Source organism: Anarrhichthys ocellatus, unplaced genomic scaffold, assembly GCF_004355925.1.
Source record: "Anarrhichthys ocellatus isolate YVR2014 unplaced genomic scaffold, GSC_Weel_1.0 scaffold116, whole genome shotgun sequence".
NCBI lineage: Eukaryota > Metazoa > Chordata > Actinopteri > Perciformes > Anarhichadidae > Anarrhichthys > Anarrhichthys ocellatus.
The window spans coordinates 790,714-808,331 of NW_022280146.1; the positions used below are offsets into that span (position 1 = coordinate 790,714).

The window sequence follows — 17,618 nt, forward strand, 5'->3', positions numbered from 1 at the left end:
TTTTTTTCAAGTATTTTTGAAAAACATGGCAAAATAGATAATCGTTAAAAATTGTTTTTTCTGCTTGAGTGGATTGTTGGAATCTATAGGATTCATAAACACCATGGGTAAGAGGAGTAGGATTTGAGACATAGCTTACAAAATCTATTGTAAACCGAGGCTTATTGAAATCTTGAATGTTTTTCTTGGTGGATGTTTAAATTGGAATACAGTCATTGAGGTTGAGATGTTATTAATAATCAAAGTAGCAGAATTTTCTTTAACTCATGATGATTTATGAATAAGAGGGGGAAAAATAACTAAGTAAAGAATATTGACAAATTCCAGTGGGGGTATCTAATCAATTTTTGAAAGGTTTATATTAAAATATATAGCACCAACAATAACATTCTTTCCATCAGACACACCAGAGAGCTCTATATAAGTTTGTCGTATCTCAAATCTGAAATGTCCCCTCTCTCTTGAGCTGCCTTCATTGCTGGGAGTAGCTGTTTCCTTTTTTGGTGAATGGATTCAGGGAAGTCCTCATTGATAAAGATGCCTGAGCCCTTCAAATGTTTAGCTATATTTCGAACAGAAAGTTTGTTCTTCAGCCATAGAAATTGGACCCAAAGGGGTCTGGGCTTTTATGAAGATGCCATATGCTCCCCGGCCCTATGAGCCTCATCCAACTCTATTTTCATCCAGTGATAGTTTCTTACTGAAGAGTTTTCACACGTTTTCTTCACATCCAGTCAGCTTTTCTTGTTCTGTTCTGTCTGAGATTACATGTAAAAAATATCATATATATCATGCATATTTTGTGATTGTGTCCAAATCTGTCCTGGTTTCATTACAATATTTTAATCAAGTTTTATATGAGATTGTAATATCATCAAAACCATCTTGAGTCATTTCCAGACTCACTTTGAGATCATGAGCTTGCTTCGAAGGAACATTAATCCTCCTGTTTGAAGAATCAACTATGATCTGAACACGTTTTGAAGCCCTTTTCCTGTTGTTCAAGCTAAGTTCTGTAGAAGTGTTTCTGCCGGTCCAACGATTCACGCACATGAGCCATGGTGACATATTCCCCAGAGACGTTGTTAGAACCACACGTTGTTAAAACCACACTGGCAAAGCAGAGTTTTACCCCACAAAGGTTGCATTTGGTTATGAAAAATGCATTGTGTGTGTGAGTGCCATGCCAAAACGGATCTGCAGGATGGAGCCAGAATCCTCCACAAGATACTAATAAGGTCCACAATGTTGCTGTAGAACATTAATTGGACACTTCTTTGTTCAGTCAGGTACTGGGATTTTGAGTTCTAGACAGGATCCTCAGATTATTTTTAGATAGAAAACTAAACACAAGATCAGAGAGCGCACAGAAGCAGCCATGACACATTTTGTGTTACAATAAAAGTGTGCATAAAAATAGATTATTAAACATAATTTTTTGTTTAACTCTGCAACAAAGTGTAAACAATATTATAACCAGAGCTTTCAAGCAGTGCATTCTTTTTGAAATGGAAATAAAAGACGTAATGATATACTGAAAAAACAACACAATGCACTGCTGCTCAGACGAGTGAGAAGAATGTGTTTGCAAATGCTTGTGAATGCATTAGAACACATACATCTAAAATCTAATTGTATGTTTAAAGTTTGTGAAAGATCATGTAAAATTGCATTTTGAGGGGATGGTGGAATACGAAAACAATGGCACATGCAAAGTTCTGCAGTGATTGGGTTTTAACCTGACCAGGGGCTCCATCGTGCCCCCAAATGCATGCCAGGGTTGGGATGAAGTTCATTGGGTATTCACAAAATGTTACTCTCATCTTTAAGAACACATTGTATTTATTTGAAACAGTCAGCCATGTATGATTTTGTATACTAATTCAATTTTACAAACACTTGTTTGAGGACTGCACAAAGACAAATAAAACTCATGCGCATTGGATTTTGAACCCATGTTCAAATAAGTAATTATTTTGATTTCATGAGATAATTGGGTTTGAGCATGGCAGGTCAGATCTATAGTGCCCCTCAATACTTTTATCCTTTGAACGCATTCTTGACACCCTGTTTTAGAGTTTACTCTAAAACAAACAAAACTCTGCACACACATCAAAACTTCTCAACTTGTAACTAGAATGTACAGTGATTGGGTTCATGTGTGTTTAGCGGACCCGCCCCCTAATGTGTTGGAGGCCTTAGTTGCTCGGATATTCCCAAAATATGGTAACCACATTGCTTTCATGATTTTGGACGTACTGTATGTCACTGTCTCCGCACAACTGGAAGATGGGCATTTTTAATTTTGTGCGTTTTTCATGTTAACTTTTCTGAACTCCTCCAAGAGGGTTTATCTGGTTCTTTTTTCAATTTGGTTGAATAGCCTCCGGCTATTGTGATGCTAAATTGCGTGGGACTAGTCGATACCATCAACAGTGACTTCATTGGTCATGTGACAATATGCCATTTTAGGTGCAGTATGGAACTTTTCAAAACTAGAGGATTCAACAGATTCATCTCACATGTGTTCAGCAGAAACTCAAGATCTTCTCAATGGTAAAATCCAAAGCTCTTCGGTTTTCATGGAAAGGTGTTTATGTGGTGAGGCGGGGCAGTTGCATGTTGCGCAACAAATCTGTTGTAACTTCACTTTACATTGTACGATCTGCCCAAATTTCACACGTGGTATAAGAGTCCAGGTCTGAAGGCATCTAAAAGCCCATATTGATTCATAGCGCCACCTGACAATTGGACATGCTGCTGCTGGTAGCTAGCATTGATTTTGCTGAATTTTTGTCTTAATTTGTTGTCATATGACAAAATACATGCAAGGCCGACCACCCACCCAGACGTGCTGACCAAACGCAACGGTAAGTGGTCTAGAGGGAGGAGAGCCAAGACGGAAGTTAACCGTTTTTTTTAAACAGGAAGTAGATTGGTTGCTTAGTTAAAAAATACAACATAATATAGTAGTCTTTAATAATGAACGGTCGTGTTTGATACTTAAGATATTACTCTAAAATCGTCCTCTATAAACTCAAACAGACACATTTCGTGGAAAGTTTTATTTTTCAGACTTAGTTACAGTGCTGTGGGTCTTGCTCTATCTCTCTCTCACATCAAATTTACTTCAATATTAGCACATACACATAAAAGTTTACTAGATTATGGGTCCATAAATGTGGTCAACACACATCTCTCACTCGTTTCCTCAGTTTCGTTGTCTGTTCTTACTCGTAGATCTGCTGGTGGCTGAAGTCTCTGTCCTACTGGAGAGCCTCTCGCTAATCGCTCCAATAACAGCTGCTTCCACCGTAATAATGCAGACGTTAACTGCACAACAGCTGCTAGTAAAGACTACAAGGTCAGCAACACCTGTAATTAGTTGTCCATGTTAAATTAACCTGGTAGTCGATCAGTAATCAAGGCTGTTGTTGTTTATGATTTCCGGGGAAAGGGTCAGGTGATAGGGGTGTGACGAATCAGGGAAGGACACGTCATGACTGCTAAGAACCAATCAAGTAGTGAACGTGGGTGTGGGCGTCATCGTTTCCAAACTTATCCGTTTTCGACCGTCCACATGAAGAGGCAACCCCGGAGGTTTCAAACTTATCCGTCCTCGGAAGCGTTTCCAAACTCCTCCGTTTTCGGTGCTCGAAAACTCCGGCGTAGTGTGGACGCTCAGTGTAAACGTAGCAAAATATATGCATTTTAAAATGGAAACGTAGTCGTGTGGACATGGCCTCAGTCAGGGAGCTCAGTGGACTGAGGAGGGATCCATCTGCAGCTCCTTTCGTTGGCTGATCCACTAGAGGGCGCTAATGATGCAGGAGAACACCAGGCTGTGACTCACAGAGCAGCTCACCAGATGGCGATGGTGGTAATCTGTTGTGTCTGTTACATTCAAGCTCTTCCTTCTGCTCTGGTTTTCTCTGCAGCAGGCCAACATGTGCTGCGCTCACACACACACTGATGTTGTGTTGAGCTGCAGAGAACCACAGCACAGGTAAAGCAAGAGTACACGTGACTGACTTTCATTTTTGTGAGGCTGTGTAAGATTTCAAATCAGGTTAAGAAAAAAATCATAAACCAATGGATTCATAAACATTTGGACCTCTGAGCTGTCAGTCAAGTGTTAAACTCCTACAGTGATCTGCGTTAACATAAGTGGGACATGTAAAGGTATTGTACAACAGATCAGATCAGAGTACATTTTCCCTCAATTTAAGAAAAAAATAAACCTTCCTGCTTAAATAGAAAATGTGCTTAACTGAATTTATCACAGAAGAAGGACACAGTACCGAGGTGATACAGATTAAATTCATAAAAAGCAAGTATTAGAATCCTCAATCAGATGTAGAAATTTGAAATGTATCTAATAACCTTTAGTTTAGGAGTTCTTCTGCATCTGTTGGGGCCTCCAGCCCCTCAGCATCCCTAAAACACTGATCCTGTCCAAGTGTCCAGTTCTCAATACAGAATTTAGAGCATATCTATTGCCTCAACATGGCTCTCAATTTAGCAACTGCTGAGCCGGCAGCTAGAAGCTGCTCGTCTGGAGTAGAGGATGAGATTCTGACACTACAGGCTGACATTCAGCTGAAGTCCAGGGCTCATGGACAGTTTTGGAACTTACTCACAGAGGAAAAGTACCCAAAAAGCTACCTACTTGACTGCATTATTCGGCTCTACTTATTTATGTGAGTCAGCCTTTTTCCACATGAAGAACATTAAGTCCAAATACGGATGGACACTGTAGTTTATGTTAAGTAACCAGAAATTCCCACATAAGCACCAAATGTGTATTATTACGCGACATAAGTCCCCAAAAAATGTGCCTTGTGAAACGAGTCGTTAAAATATGAAATTTAAGCAAATAGTTCAGCATGGAGACATTCCAGTTATAACTAAATAATGAATTACTTTTTATTTGGATTTAAATGTAGCTGTATCTTTGATGGGAACTCCTTACCTGTAATTATTAATTTGTGGTTTTCTAAAAAAATTCCGATAAGGTGAACTGCAGACCTGTAAAATGAGGCATTACCTAAAATAATATTTTGAAAGAGGATAATGAGTACTTTAACTTATGACAGTATGGGCATTTGCTGATGATACTTTATTAACACTCTGAATGAAGCATTCTTTAATTGTAATTGAGTAATTTTGCTTTGTGGTATTGGGTCTACTGTGGGCTCTAGGTTTTCATCCTCCCTGGCCTGAACGTCAATGGATGGAGATTCAACAAGGGGTGTTGGAGAAGCGGGAACAGCAGCGGGGTTTGGTTCTCTCGTTGGTTCAGAGTCAATCTCCAAGCAGGAATTATCATTTACATCATCCCTGGTCTGAACTTGGAGAAACTGGTGGAGGTGCCACCACAGCAGAGTGTGTCTCTGAACTGGGTGTTAGCGGCTCCTCAGTTACAGCCAGGTTTAAATCTTCCTGGAGTGTTTGCTGGAGGTTCAGCAGCGGGTGTCAGATGAGCCGGTACTTTGGGGCTCTGGGGCTGAAACATCCCACAAATCTGTCCCACTGCTACATCAACTCAGCAGCACTGGTGTGAAGCTCTTGCTCCTTTGCTTCTTTGTTTGGATAGACAGGACCATGTCATCCCTGATGGATAGGGAGAAGGTGGCATGACGCTTCACACTGGTGAGGGCTTCGGAGACTTGGCCACTGTAACCCCAACAGACAGGGAGCCTCCTGCGCCTTCTTTCTCAGGACCTTGGCGTCGTCTTCTGCCATGCTGAGGACTTTAGGATGTCTGTAGGTTACAATCATTAAATTAGTTTTTAAAACCCTTCAGGATATCACAGAGATGTTAAAAGCACTGTCATTTAACTGTTAATACATAAGCGTCAAATACAACTCACTGAAAATTAGGAGGTGAGGCCTCTGGGGAGTTGAGGAGCAATTTGGCTTCAAACTCAACGTCCCTCATTTTATTGCTGACATTTACTGCCCACAACTGAAACAAGGGATTATATATGAGGTTCAGTTTAGACATATTTAGAGGACAAAATAGTGTAACAATTCACTCAAAACTATTCATAGTTTCTTCTCAGGGTCCTTGTCTTACCAGCATCAGCAGAGGCTTGGTGTCCTCCTCATCAAAATCCTCCAGATCAAACTCCCAAAGGCTTCAAAAAGAAACAAAACAATTGGATTTTCACTGTTACTCTCTACATTATCAGAGTAATATTAGTGTGACATGAGCATAGTTCAAGGTGTACTGATGGACCGTCTGTCTCATCAACTCACCATTCTCTCAGACTGTTTTTATTGACGTCATCTTTCCTACAATAAGTGTCATGTGGCTGGAACGTTAGAGTCAATGTGCTGGACAAGAAACATGTGACTAGACGCAGGAAATGTCAGTGAAGAACATAACTCCACTCAGAGACTATGTTCACATTTATCTCATTTCTCTGTGTAGTCATCCACACTTACAGCTTCATCAGTGTCTATGCCAACAGTCTCTGTTCGGTCAGTATCAGACTGATTGTCCTCAAGACATCTTTTTTAACACATCCATTTCTTTAGGGGGTGTTTTGTTCATCCTGAACATCAGAATCTGTGTGTCTTGTGATGTCACTTTTGTAACTATCAGGTCACTGACTGGGCGTGTGGTAGTCAGTGTCAAAGTCTTTCCCATCTGTTTGAGTGTGGTGAGTTTGTAAAGTGTCAGTGGACCTGCTGGAGTCTGAGATCTGCTCCTTGGCTGTATCAAAGGACTCGGTGAAAATACTGCCACTGTACGACCGACGATGGTTTCTGTCTCAGACAACAACAAGAGGGCCATCTGCATCAAGATTATTGTGATTATCTCCAACATTTATGTCTGTACATCCTGTCTCTGTGAGTTATATCAGTTCTTGGAAGCAAGTTATCTTCACACTTTTAATTTTCAGGTGAAGTGAAAATGCAGTTTGTCTTTAGCAAGCTTTCCATACGCTCCATATCAGCACCAGAGTCCTCGTCCTTCTTTTGCCCCGGCTCCGTGTCTGCATCCTTCATGTCCTCCTCTCCAACAGCAGCGCCTTCCTCTCCAGAGAGAACTCTCTTCAGACTCTGGGCTCTGTCTCTGTATTCTCGGCACAGCTGAGCATCGGGCATGTGGTTGCCGTGGATCTCGGCCAGCTTCATGTACACCACATACAGAGCCTCGGGGTTAGCTTGGTCCTCCAGGGCCGCTGCCAGAGCCAAATGGAAGTTGCCCACTGTGTCAAAAGAATCCTGGGGAGATTGCAGAGAGCAGAGGTCTCCTTTTAATGAATTCATTATTTGTAGGCTGGATTTTGATTGGTGCTATATTCTGTGAAAACGATACCATATAAAGGTAAAGGCAACTGTTGCTCTGCCAAAATCTAAACCCTCTTCTTTTAAGACACTGACTGGCTACACTTTCACTTGAAGCCAGAGGAACTCTAGGTTCTAAAATGTTGTGTCAGTGTGTTATTATTGTGAAAAAACAATTCATCAGTTTTTGACAGGTAAATTCACGATTTCCTCAAATAATAAAACAAATAAATAAAAAAGTGTACATGTGTGTTGTGCAAATGTATCAATTCATTCACTGTTTTTTCGCATGTCATTCTACACCAAGTCGTTACAATGAATCGGCCGCAGTTAGGTTCAGGCAATAAAGCCACTTAGTTATGGTCAGGAAAAACATTACCATTGGGCTGAAAATAAGTATAAACAAGTTAACATCAGTACGAAACACGCGTCACAATCATCACTTACGTAGCTCAAAATTACTCTGAATGATGTTTATTTATAATAATTTATATAATATTTATTAGTCATATTTATTTCAGAAACATACTGTATATATTCCTTTTGGTCATGCAAATGCAAACACAGAAATATAGTCGGCTCGTGTACCTTCAGTTTGTGTGGAGTGAGATTGCCCAGTCAGCAGTACTCCTTGGTGTAGTTGGGAGCCTCCATGGGGTCCTAGAAAGGGATGATGAGGCACAGATTCTTGGCCACGCTTGACCTCTGTCTACCTGCTTTGCCGCTGATCTAAACAGGCAGTGTTGCGTACTGCAGAGCCTCCTCCTGCTCTCCCTGGTTCATTAACAGCTCTGTCAGTTTACTCAACAAACAGAACTCTGAATGGATGTCCTGGATGCTCCGTGCAAATGGCAGACTGCCATCCTGCAACCAAACACAGAGAATTTCCGTAAAATAAGATCAGCTGTTCTACTGATTTAATGTTCGCTTTGAAAAAATGCATCTCTGGTGCTTTGGACTAAGACGCAAGTGGGGGAAACGAAACTTGCACCCCGAAGCAAAATGAAAGTGGACGAGAGCAGGCGGCAGCAGCAGGGGGCGGTGACAAAAGACTGTGGTCAAGTCGGACAGTTTTCAGCTGCCTTCAAAGAATATACAGGAAGTTAAAGAAACAGCTACTAAGGGTACTTCTCAAGTCTCTTAGGCCAAATCCCAATGTCCCCCCTTACGGACTCATGGACTTTGAGACGCGCTCCCGCGAAGTCCGTGAGGGTTTAGGGCTGTCCCACTGTCAAATCATCAAGTGTTTGAGGGCTCTCTTGCAGACATTTTGAGCCCTTTATGAACCCTTTCCGTAAGTCAGCATTATATGCTGACTTAGCCTAAGGGAATTACCCACAAATCATTGCAATGTGACGTTAAACACGGGGTAACCAGTGGACACATATGTAAAAAAAAAAGGTAAACAAAGAGGATGGATCACTGTGTTCAGCCTGGAGTATTACATTTACTCAGAAACATTAAGGGTTAAAAATGGAACAAAAAATAAACATGAAATCAGAAGATATTTATCAATTTATTCATCAAGCATTGTGATTTTGTCATTGAAGCTGTTTTGACAAAAACGACTAAAAAGATGATATGAAGTTACCTCTCATCTAGTGAGGAAAGAGCCTGAAGACGTTCAAATTAGGGAGTACAAAGTATAAAATAAATACACACAGTTATACATCATATTTCTTGTCGTTTTCATGGTAACGTGATATGTTGCAACAAAGTGCTGTCCCATTCATATTTACACCATTACAAGCCCTCATAGTCTCTCACACTCACCCACTTACCAGGTGACGTCACTAAGTCCTTAAGGGTTCAGGGTTTGAGGGTTTAGGGCGGACATTGGGATTTGGCCTTACTAAACAGTTCGACTGCAGCCATGGTCGAGTTCCAGAAGGTGGCAGCAATATGCAACGTATGGATACCGGCTGCTGTAAAACCACCAAAGAAGAAGAAGTAGAAATGAAAGAAGCAGCAGCAACAGCAATATTAATGGTGGAAATGAGTTATGAAGAGGATTATTTTGTCTAACTGGCGCAGTACTGCCTTAGTTTTCTTCGGATGTTTTATTGTTTTCTTCGTTTGGAATTTAAATGGTAAAACAGCCAAAAATACCCTCCAAGTTACGTATGGCAATCTAGCAAACTATGAGCTAACACTACGCTGCCTTCTCCGTCTCACGGTAGCATTACTCGTCTCTGTCTTTTAGCGATTTACGACACGTTTTATTTTGTAGAGAGGATGTCTGACCGGACGCTGGAGTATTTCTTAAATCCGAGTCAAGTGAAGAAATGCCACGCAGCCGAGGTGAGATGGTCGCACGCTGTCAACAGCAGGAGCAGGCTGACGGAGGCGCTCTCGGGTGGGTCTGCAGCGCGTTCACCACGACACCACAGCGGGCCAGTGGCTCCATATTCTGTTGACTGTTTATTCAAAAATTGAAATATACTCTGCACATAATGGCAGCGAAGTTGTGCCACCCATAGCAATGTTTATTTGTAGTATTAATGGTAATTAAAGCTGCAAGCAGCATTGATCGTATGGAGCCAAATCCAGGACAATAGTTATCATTTGAAAAACAATGTGAACCTTGTGGTTCAAGTTGTGGTCTTGAACATTGAAAAATACAGCAATGTATTCAAAATAGAAATAAGTGAATGAAAAGTTTTTTTCATTGCACCACGGGGTTTGCTGTCGGTTTGTGTGGAACTCATTTGATGTTGATCTGATTTACCTACTAAGAGAAACGAGCCAAAGTATAGAGACTTTAACTTCCTGTTACCAGTAGGTGGCGCTATAACTATTACACATAATTGTGCTTCAGATGTCTTCAGGGTGTCTTCATTTTGATTTTGTGTTGACCCAGCCGTTGTCCTCAGCTCATCACTGACTATCTTGACCACTGACTTTCACCCTTAGGTCCCACTCATATGATTGAAGCTGATGTAATAATCAGAGGTCGTGACCCCAAAGAGCCAATCATGGCACATCCCCCTGACACCGACAGTGACATCACACTGAAAGAGTGGCTGGAAGGAGTGAAGGATCACAACAAGGGAATAAAACTAGATTTCAAGAGGTGAGACGCATCTTATATCCGTTAAATGCAACATGTAGTTGTGTGTTATGCCAACACTGTGGCGTACTCTCCACAGCCTGGAGGCGGTGTCTCCATCTGTCGCTTTGCTGGAGGAGGTGTATCAGCCAGACCGTCCTGTGTGGATCAATGCAGATATCCTCTCTGGTCCTGGGGGACAGGCCAGACCTCTGGACCCCCAGGCTTTCCTCTTCTCTGTGAAAACTCTTCCTTCTCACACCGTGCTGTCACTTGGCTGGACTACGGGATGGACTGCTGGGACAGATAACGCAGGTGAAGACACTTCACTACTACTAGCTATATACAACTGTGTGAAAAAGTGTTTGCCCCCTTCCTGATTTCTTATTTTTTTGCATGTTTGTCACACTTAAATGTTTCAGATCATCAAACAAATTTAAATGTTAGACAAAGATAAGTAACCACAAAATGCAGTTTTTAAATGAAGGTTTTTATTATTAAGGGGGGGGGGGAAATCCAAAACCCCCGCCCCCCCCCCCCCACCCCCCCCCCCCCCCTGTTAAAACATAAATTAACTGTGGTTTATCACATCTTTGGAAAGCTGAGTTCAATTTCTCTAGCCACACCCAGGCCTGATAAGAAATCAGGAAGGGGGCAAACGCTTTTTCACACAACTGTACTTCTTGCTATACTTTTGAACCTGAAGTAGCTATCGCTCTGGTTGTATGTACAAGATATTTATTGTTCTACCCCCCAATTGTTTTACTTGCATTACATATAGTGGTATATAATTTTATGCATTTTAGTTCTTTTATTTAAGGCCCTTTTGTTTCTGAGTCTGAGAGGACATGCTGCAGTTACTCTTCACTATTCCTCTTTGGTAAACTTTAAGGGTCTAAGTCTGTAAGTATTTCTGTAGTTAGCATGTCAAATGTATTATGCATTATATTATGATATATTCATTGTAAAATGTTAATTTTATACAAATTATTTTCTGTTTTAGTATGACATTTATGCAACCGGACGATGAGACTCCTGAGGTTATGTCGAGGTGCACAGAAGTCTGTGGGGACTCCGTTGGCTTTTATTGTGGAACTCGTAGATAATGTTTGATGGATGCTTGCATATTGATTTGTTTGGTTTGAATATGTCTCTAGGTTACAGCTGGAATATGGTGCGTGTGATGGAGGAGATATGTAGAGCCCTGAAGAATCCAGTCACCTTCCCAGTGCGTGCAGCTCTCCTGGCCCAGTCCTTCTCTCAGCTCTCATGGCTGCTCCAACAGTCGGACAGGTAATTAAACAACACAGTGAGGCCAGTCATTCACATCAGCAAACCTGGTAACCTGTATAACCGTATTTTGCATAGCAGGCACGCAAGTACTCTGGTATTCGTTTGTTTTTTTTCTTCCTTTTTTAAGTAATGGTTGAAAAATCTAGCCGAGCTAATCAAGAGACATGGAATGATTGTTTCGTCTCTTACCATTAAGCTCTCTACCAATAACCATCACGGTTCACCTCGTACAATAGCTTTCAATGTCAGACATATTTCACTGTGTGGACCTGGAGTTTGCTTCATAAATCAGAGTCAGCTTTATTGACCGTTAATGCGTATGCATACATGGAATATACAAATAAACAAAAAATATATATGACAACAAGTAGAACAGAGAAACTAAGCATAAACATTGAACATGTCTTCTTCTGCTTATTGGAGCTTGTTCAACAACTGACTGACGCATTACCGCCACCAGGTGGTGGGAAGCTATATTGTAACTGAGCGTCTCATGGATAACTGTAATATCTCTGGTGTCTTCATTAGATAACCTATATACGGTCTCGCGGCCCTCAGGTGCAAAACTGAGCAAACAGTTTTTGACCGTGCAATATTAAATGAAGATACATGTTATGATTTCTTTAGTCTATGGTTTAGAAAATAGATTATGACAGAGAAAGTGGTTGTGCTCTGTTAATGTTGGAAAAATGCCATTTATTGCACAAACAAAGTCAATCAGCAACCGTGGTGGCCTTTTTTTGATAGGCTACAGGTTCACTACACATAGTATTCAACAGCTTTTGTGAGAGGCATTGTATATTAATGTGCAACGTAATGAAGGTATTATGGCCTACACGGCACCTCATCTACAAGTGATGGTCTTTGTTCAGTAATGGTAGCTATCACTGCTCCTACCAGCAGCTGTGAACAGTAGACGACCTCGTGAACGAGTAATAATTTGTCTGACATATATGTTAACGTTGAGCTATTCATTGAATTCATTGAATGCTTATGCTCACCTATGTTCTGCACAGGTACACTCTAACGGTGTGGACGGGCCAGAATGATGAGTTCACACTACAGGACTTACTGCCCTACAAAGAAGAACTTGACATCCATAGGATCTACTATGACCTGCAGGACTCTGGAAGGACAGAGCTCAGTATGACATTGCAAGACAATAACTGATAGTCTGCCAGCACATACGGAGACGCTCTACGGCTGTAGTTTCTTGTATGCATTTCTGTTTCTCTGCACAAATGATGACTTTTCTCTCATGTATTAGTTTAACTTGTGAAATACTGTAGAGTTATACTGCTGGCCTCTAGAAACACTGAGAAGCAGAGTAATGTTTTGGTGAGCAGGAACAGAGATGCGGAGTCACATATTCATGGAAAAGAAATGGCAAACTGGTTTGTAATGTGTCGTGTATAAACATGTCTTGTTATGAATAGAACACAAAGGGTTGATCTTCTGAAATCATGACAGTCAGGATGATCCACAGACTCCGTTGTGAATAATTATGTGGAAAGTGATTATGATTGTTACCCACTAACAAAGAAGTGAAGGGACATACAATATGAGGGTAAGATTTTGTGACTGCAGAAAGTACATGTTCTAGATATGTTGCGCTTCCATCTCTGAGCTGTGTCTGACTGTCCAAAGTATTCACAGAGGAAGCTGGTGAACTGGATCTGCTGATAGACGCTTATGGCAGCTTTCTATTTAATAGATTTAGTTCCATTTTGATTTGAAAGACTACAACCAGAAGCAGCACCTGAGGGGAAAGCGTTGAAGTTAACTTGAAATCACCATGTTTGAATTTTTTTTCGAAAATGTCATCAATGAATAACAATGAATGTTTTTGTTTAGCATTTTAGTTTGACTTTTCTGTTTTATTCATGAGCACCAAGGTGAAATTTGCAAAGTTTTTTTTTTTAATGGCAGCTGAGACTTATTCCTGTACCTGATAGTAAAGTTATGTAAAATAACAGAAGATATATCTTTTTATCATTCCTTTCTTTACGAATTATGTACGGTATTAATCCTAATTTTAGGTGGTAAATAACTTTATTAGTAAAGCAAGTATCTGTAAAATGACATTAAAATATTGTATTTTTAATCATATAAACCTGTAATTTTACAAGCATTTTATATTTATTTTTCAGCCTCATTAAAATCACAAATACCTTTCATATAACAATAAATCTATTTAGAATAACAGTTTCTATTACTACAACTTTTTCTTCTTTTCAATAATAAAAACTATTTGAACAGTTTACCAATGCTAAAAGATATTATACACTCATAACAACCCATACTCAACATTGTTGTTCCATAATTATACAAAATATCAATTAACAATGAGTTCTATGTGAAATTACAGAAACAATACTTCTTTTACTATTAATTGTCACTTGTATCTATTTTAAAACATGTATTAAACATGAATCTAACAATTACATCTATTAAAAAAGTAAATATTTATGAAAGGATACATTTTCTTTTTATGTGAAAAAAACTTTAAGAAAATGGTATTTTTCAGTTTTTTCACAGTTACAGGTTTGTCATGTTATTTTACAAGAGAGGAAAAAGAGCAACATCCTTTACTTTGTTTCAACTCTCCCATACATGTACCTTACTCTCATGAGTGGTTTGATGTGATGTTCATCAGGAATTTATAAAGTAAACTTTATCAGCCCTAGAGGGTGGTAAACTCCTGTCAACAAGAAAAGGTCAAATTATTATTTATATCTTTCACTACCACATTATTATGCTGAATGACTGAAAACATACACTTTGGTTCTTCCAGCACACTTTATTTCTCATTGGCAGTCTAAGAAACAGGGTCAAATAGCCAATGATAGTGTGACAGCTACCAGAACAAGGTTCATTGATCAAGTTAATGAGTCACTATTGTTCTGATCTAATCCTATTTCTAAATTAGGATGATTGTGACTATTACATCAAGGTCAAATACATCTACACATGCCGAATGTCTCAGCCGAGTGTGTAGGTATAGTGGAGGGTGCCACCTTTCGTCAGGAAGCAGTCGTGGCTGTGTGTTCCCAGTTTGATCTGACGCTGGCAGACTCCCAGCAAGTCATCGAAGCCGAAGTCACTGTCATGAACCTCAAGCCTTAGCACGTCATTCTGCTGGGCCTTAAAATGGGTGAACTCCTCCTCCCACCAGGGGTTAGGGTTGTTGTTGCGAATAGACGTTTCACCCAGAGAGGCAGAGCCACAGAACACTTTGACATAGCCGTCTGTGTCTCCCAGGATGTTGGAGGGAAGATTGCTGGCCCGCAGGTTAAACAGCTTAAAGTGGGCATCAGCCAGAGTCAGACTGCACAGGACCAAAAGCAGGAGGGGACGACTGGAGGCCATGGCGTCACAGGAGGCTGTGGAGAACCAGACGCAGCATTTTAATAGAGGATATGGATTTACAGTCATTGCAATATGACTCAACCGTTCAGGTTAGTCTTATGACACACTCTTAGCTTATGATGCCTGTGACTGCACTATTTCACCCACTTAGACCTCTTCATGTCTGCTTTTGAAACAGTGGACCATTACATTCCAATTAGCTGTCAAAATGCTACGCTCACGTGCTGGGTGTAGGGCACCAAGTCCCGGAGGGGCACCATGCTGGCGCTAAAATTTTAATATAAATTACTGTATGGTCAATGCTGAAATGTGTGCATGGAGGAAACCAGGACCAGGAGGAAGATACTGACAATGAACTATCTACCAGTTCAGTTACACAAGATAAACACACAGAACCAGCAGGTCTGAAGAGAACACTACCAACACTCTCAAAAATGTCACCGTAAAATAACCTTCACTAACAAGGACCACGCCAATAACAGTATGACTTTTGAGAGGTTTATTGCATCCAGCATCACATCACAGAATCCCACATACATTTATAGCAATTCATTACAGTGACGGCCTGAGTCAGGGCTCCTGATATTACTCTCATTGTACGGTTCAGGATCTATTTTTTGTGTAACATTTATAATGACAATATATTTCTTTGGTTTAAAGGAGATGGCGCCTCCAAAAATGTTTGGGTGTGTGTATTTTTCCCTTTTTTGGGAGGTGGAGCACCCCCGGGCATTTACCTTTAGTTCACCCAAATGGCAGCAGCAGTCTTGAGAATGAAGTTGGCATTAAAAGCACAATCCTGGTCTGGTTGAAATTAATTAATTAACTGATTATTTACTTTTTCAGTCAATATGGGCAGTTTTGTATTCTACTTAGCTGGTACTCCCTGGAGGTCCCTGAAGGATCAGTTAGGCCCCACATTCCTTGCTTTCTCTTGGTCAAACCATTAAGGGTTGAATTTATTCGACTGTTACGCACGCTTTCATCAGACACAAGTTTATTAAAAGATATTTTGAGACTTGAGTTTTTTCAAATTAAAATTGGTACTTTCTACAATATCTGCACATGGAAACCACTGTATGTTTCATACAAGATTGTAGAACCAGTCCATAAAAAGGAGCGTTAATTGCAGGTCTGTGACAGGATGAAAACTCTGATCATGTCTGATCTCCGGGAGGTCAGACATGCTACATCTCTCCTACACGCCATTATTTTCTACATCACTACATGAGCATTAGTAATCAACATTAATTGTGAGTTGTGGAATACTTAGGGATACTGGGCTGCTCAAGGATATCAAGATTTGGTGGCTTGTAACTTGCAGTTTAACAATATTCAGTCTGAGATTTGAGCTCCTCCTGGACCATACAGTGTGACGAGTAATGTAACGATGAATAAAATGACCCCAGTATCACCCGTGTGATACAGCTTTGTGAAGCATTTGTGAGACAGAGCTTCTTGTTTGTATGAGGGGAGGGTTTGTTCACTTATTTGTGTGTGAGGTGAATCACTATTCTACGTGGTAGTTGTTTATCTTGTGAATAACATCTCCCGTTGTGTTTCGTCTGTTTGGCTAAGAATATTCTGTGAAACCTCCATTATTTTGAGCAGGCTCTAGTTGCCAAATCAATGTGACGATAAAGAGCTAATATAAATCACACATCTTATTGTTCAAATAGCCCACTACTGTCAGAATACAGCAGCTGTACAGTAGTTACTTTAGTCACTCCAGAGGTATTGAAGGGATCCCGGATTACAGGATGTCACATTGATACAGTAACTGTTCTTGGATTCAGTGGGACACTTCAAAACTCGCTTAAACACCTCAAATAATTCTAATAATGGACTAAAACATATGAAAATAAACCTATAAAAACAAAGAAATGTAATCAATATTCCAGTAAGAAGAAAGGAAACACTTTAGTTTTAATACAAAGTTAAAAATTTTTTTGAAAGCATTTAGTTTATTATAATACCTGGTTTTAGGCATTGCTGTAACAAACTCATCTAGACTACAAAGACGCTGCAAAGAGGATTGTGCAGCATGGAAAAGCCCAGAAGTGTTATCATTTTCAGAGGAAAAGAGTGTGAACATGTAGCCTGATAACAGCTGTATTTAAAGAGGAAAGTCCCTTTGGTTCAGTTCAACGGTGGACAAACCATCTGTTTCGTCATCAGAATCAGGCTTGAGTATTGAAACTAGACTTTTTGCAAGTGTGATCTTTTTAGTCTTTTTCTTTTTAAATGCAGACCTTCAGACTCCTGGTTGGTTGTCAGTGTTGGTCACAGTGGACTGAAGGATGAATCCCTTACACACTGTTGCATTTCATTTAGCACGTAATGGAAACTAATCAAGGGCAAAATAGGACATTTATTATTTAAAAAAAAGAAATAATAACTATGGTTGGACAAGAAACCAAAATTAAGATTTTATGAAATGTTGGGTACCACAAGTTCTCTTTAAAATAAGAATCGCCAAGTAGTCAAACCTAACGAAAAATGAAGGTTAAAATAGAGTATACATGTGACATAAAACAAGAATGAATTAATAATAATAATATATATATATATACGTATATATATATATATAAATATATATATATATATA

General features: G+C 40.0%; 2 protein-coding genes across 3 annotated transcripts in view; one reads left to right on the plus strand and one right to left on the minus strand.

Moving 5' to 3' along the window:
* Nucleotides 1-9,235: 9,235 nt before the first annotated feature.
* Nucleotides 9,236-13,846, plus strand: fam151b (family with sequence similarity 151 member B). 2 transcript variants are annotated; one of them, XM_031876779.1, is made up of 6 exons: nt 9,236-9,389; nt 9,530-9,655; nt 10,213-10,372; nt 10,449-10,663; nt 11,506-11,641; nt 12,658-13,846. In XM_031876779.1, the coding sequence occupies exons 1-6, from the start codon at nt 9,302-9,304 to the stop codon at nt 12,809-12,811; spliced, it is 879 nt and encodes a 292-aa protein (XP_031732639.1). In that variant the 5' UTR covers nt 9,236-9,301; the 3' UTR covers nt 12,812-13,846. The 2 variants fall into 2 exon arrangements, with proteins under 2 accessions (XP_031732639.1, XP_031732641.1); XM_031876781.1 differs by having other exon boundaries at nt 9,297-9,655.
* LOC116399554 (perforin-1-like) overlaps nt 13,528-17,618 on the minus strand; it is a 9,467-nt gene continuing 5,376 nt past the window's right edge. Inside the window, exon 2 of the mRNA XM_031876782.1 lies at nt 13,528-15,024. Within this exon, the coding sequence (XP_031732642.1) occupies nt 14,624-15,010 (387 nt within the window). The 5' untranslated portion in view covers nt 15,011-15,024 and the 3' untranslated portion in view covers nt 13,528-14,623. The remainder of the gene's footprint in view (nt 15,025-17,618) is intronic.

What these genes read in the sequence shown, in the direction of transcription:
- fam151b (XM_031876779.1), top strand. Translation starts at nt 9,302, where the DNA reads ATGAAGAGGATTATTTTGTCTAACTGGCGCAGTACTGCCTTAGTTTTC. An exon ending in ATAAAACTAGATTTCAAGAG is followed by an intron (nt 10,373 to 10,448) that starts GTGAGACGCATC and finishes TACTCTCCACAG; the next exon opens with CCTGGAGGCGGTGTCTCCAT. An exon ending in TGCTGGGACAGATAACGCAG is followed by an intron (nt 10,664 to 11,505) that starts GTGAAGACACTT and finishes ATATGTCTCTAG; the next exon opens with GTTACAGCTGGAATATGGTG.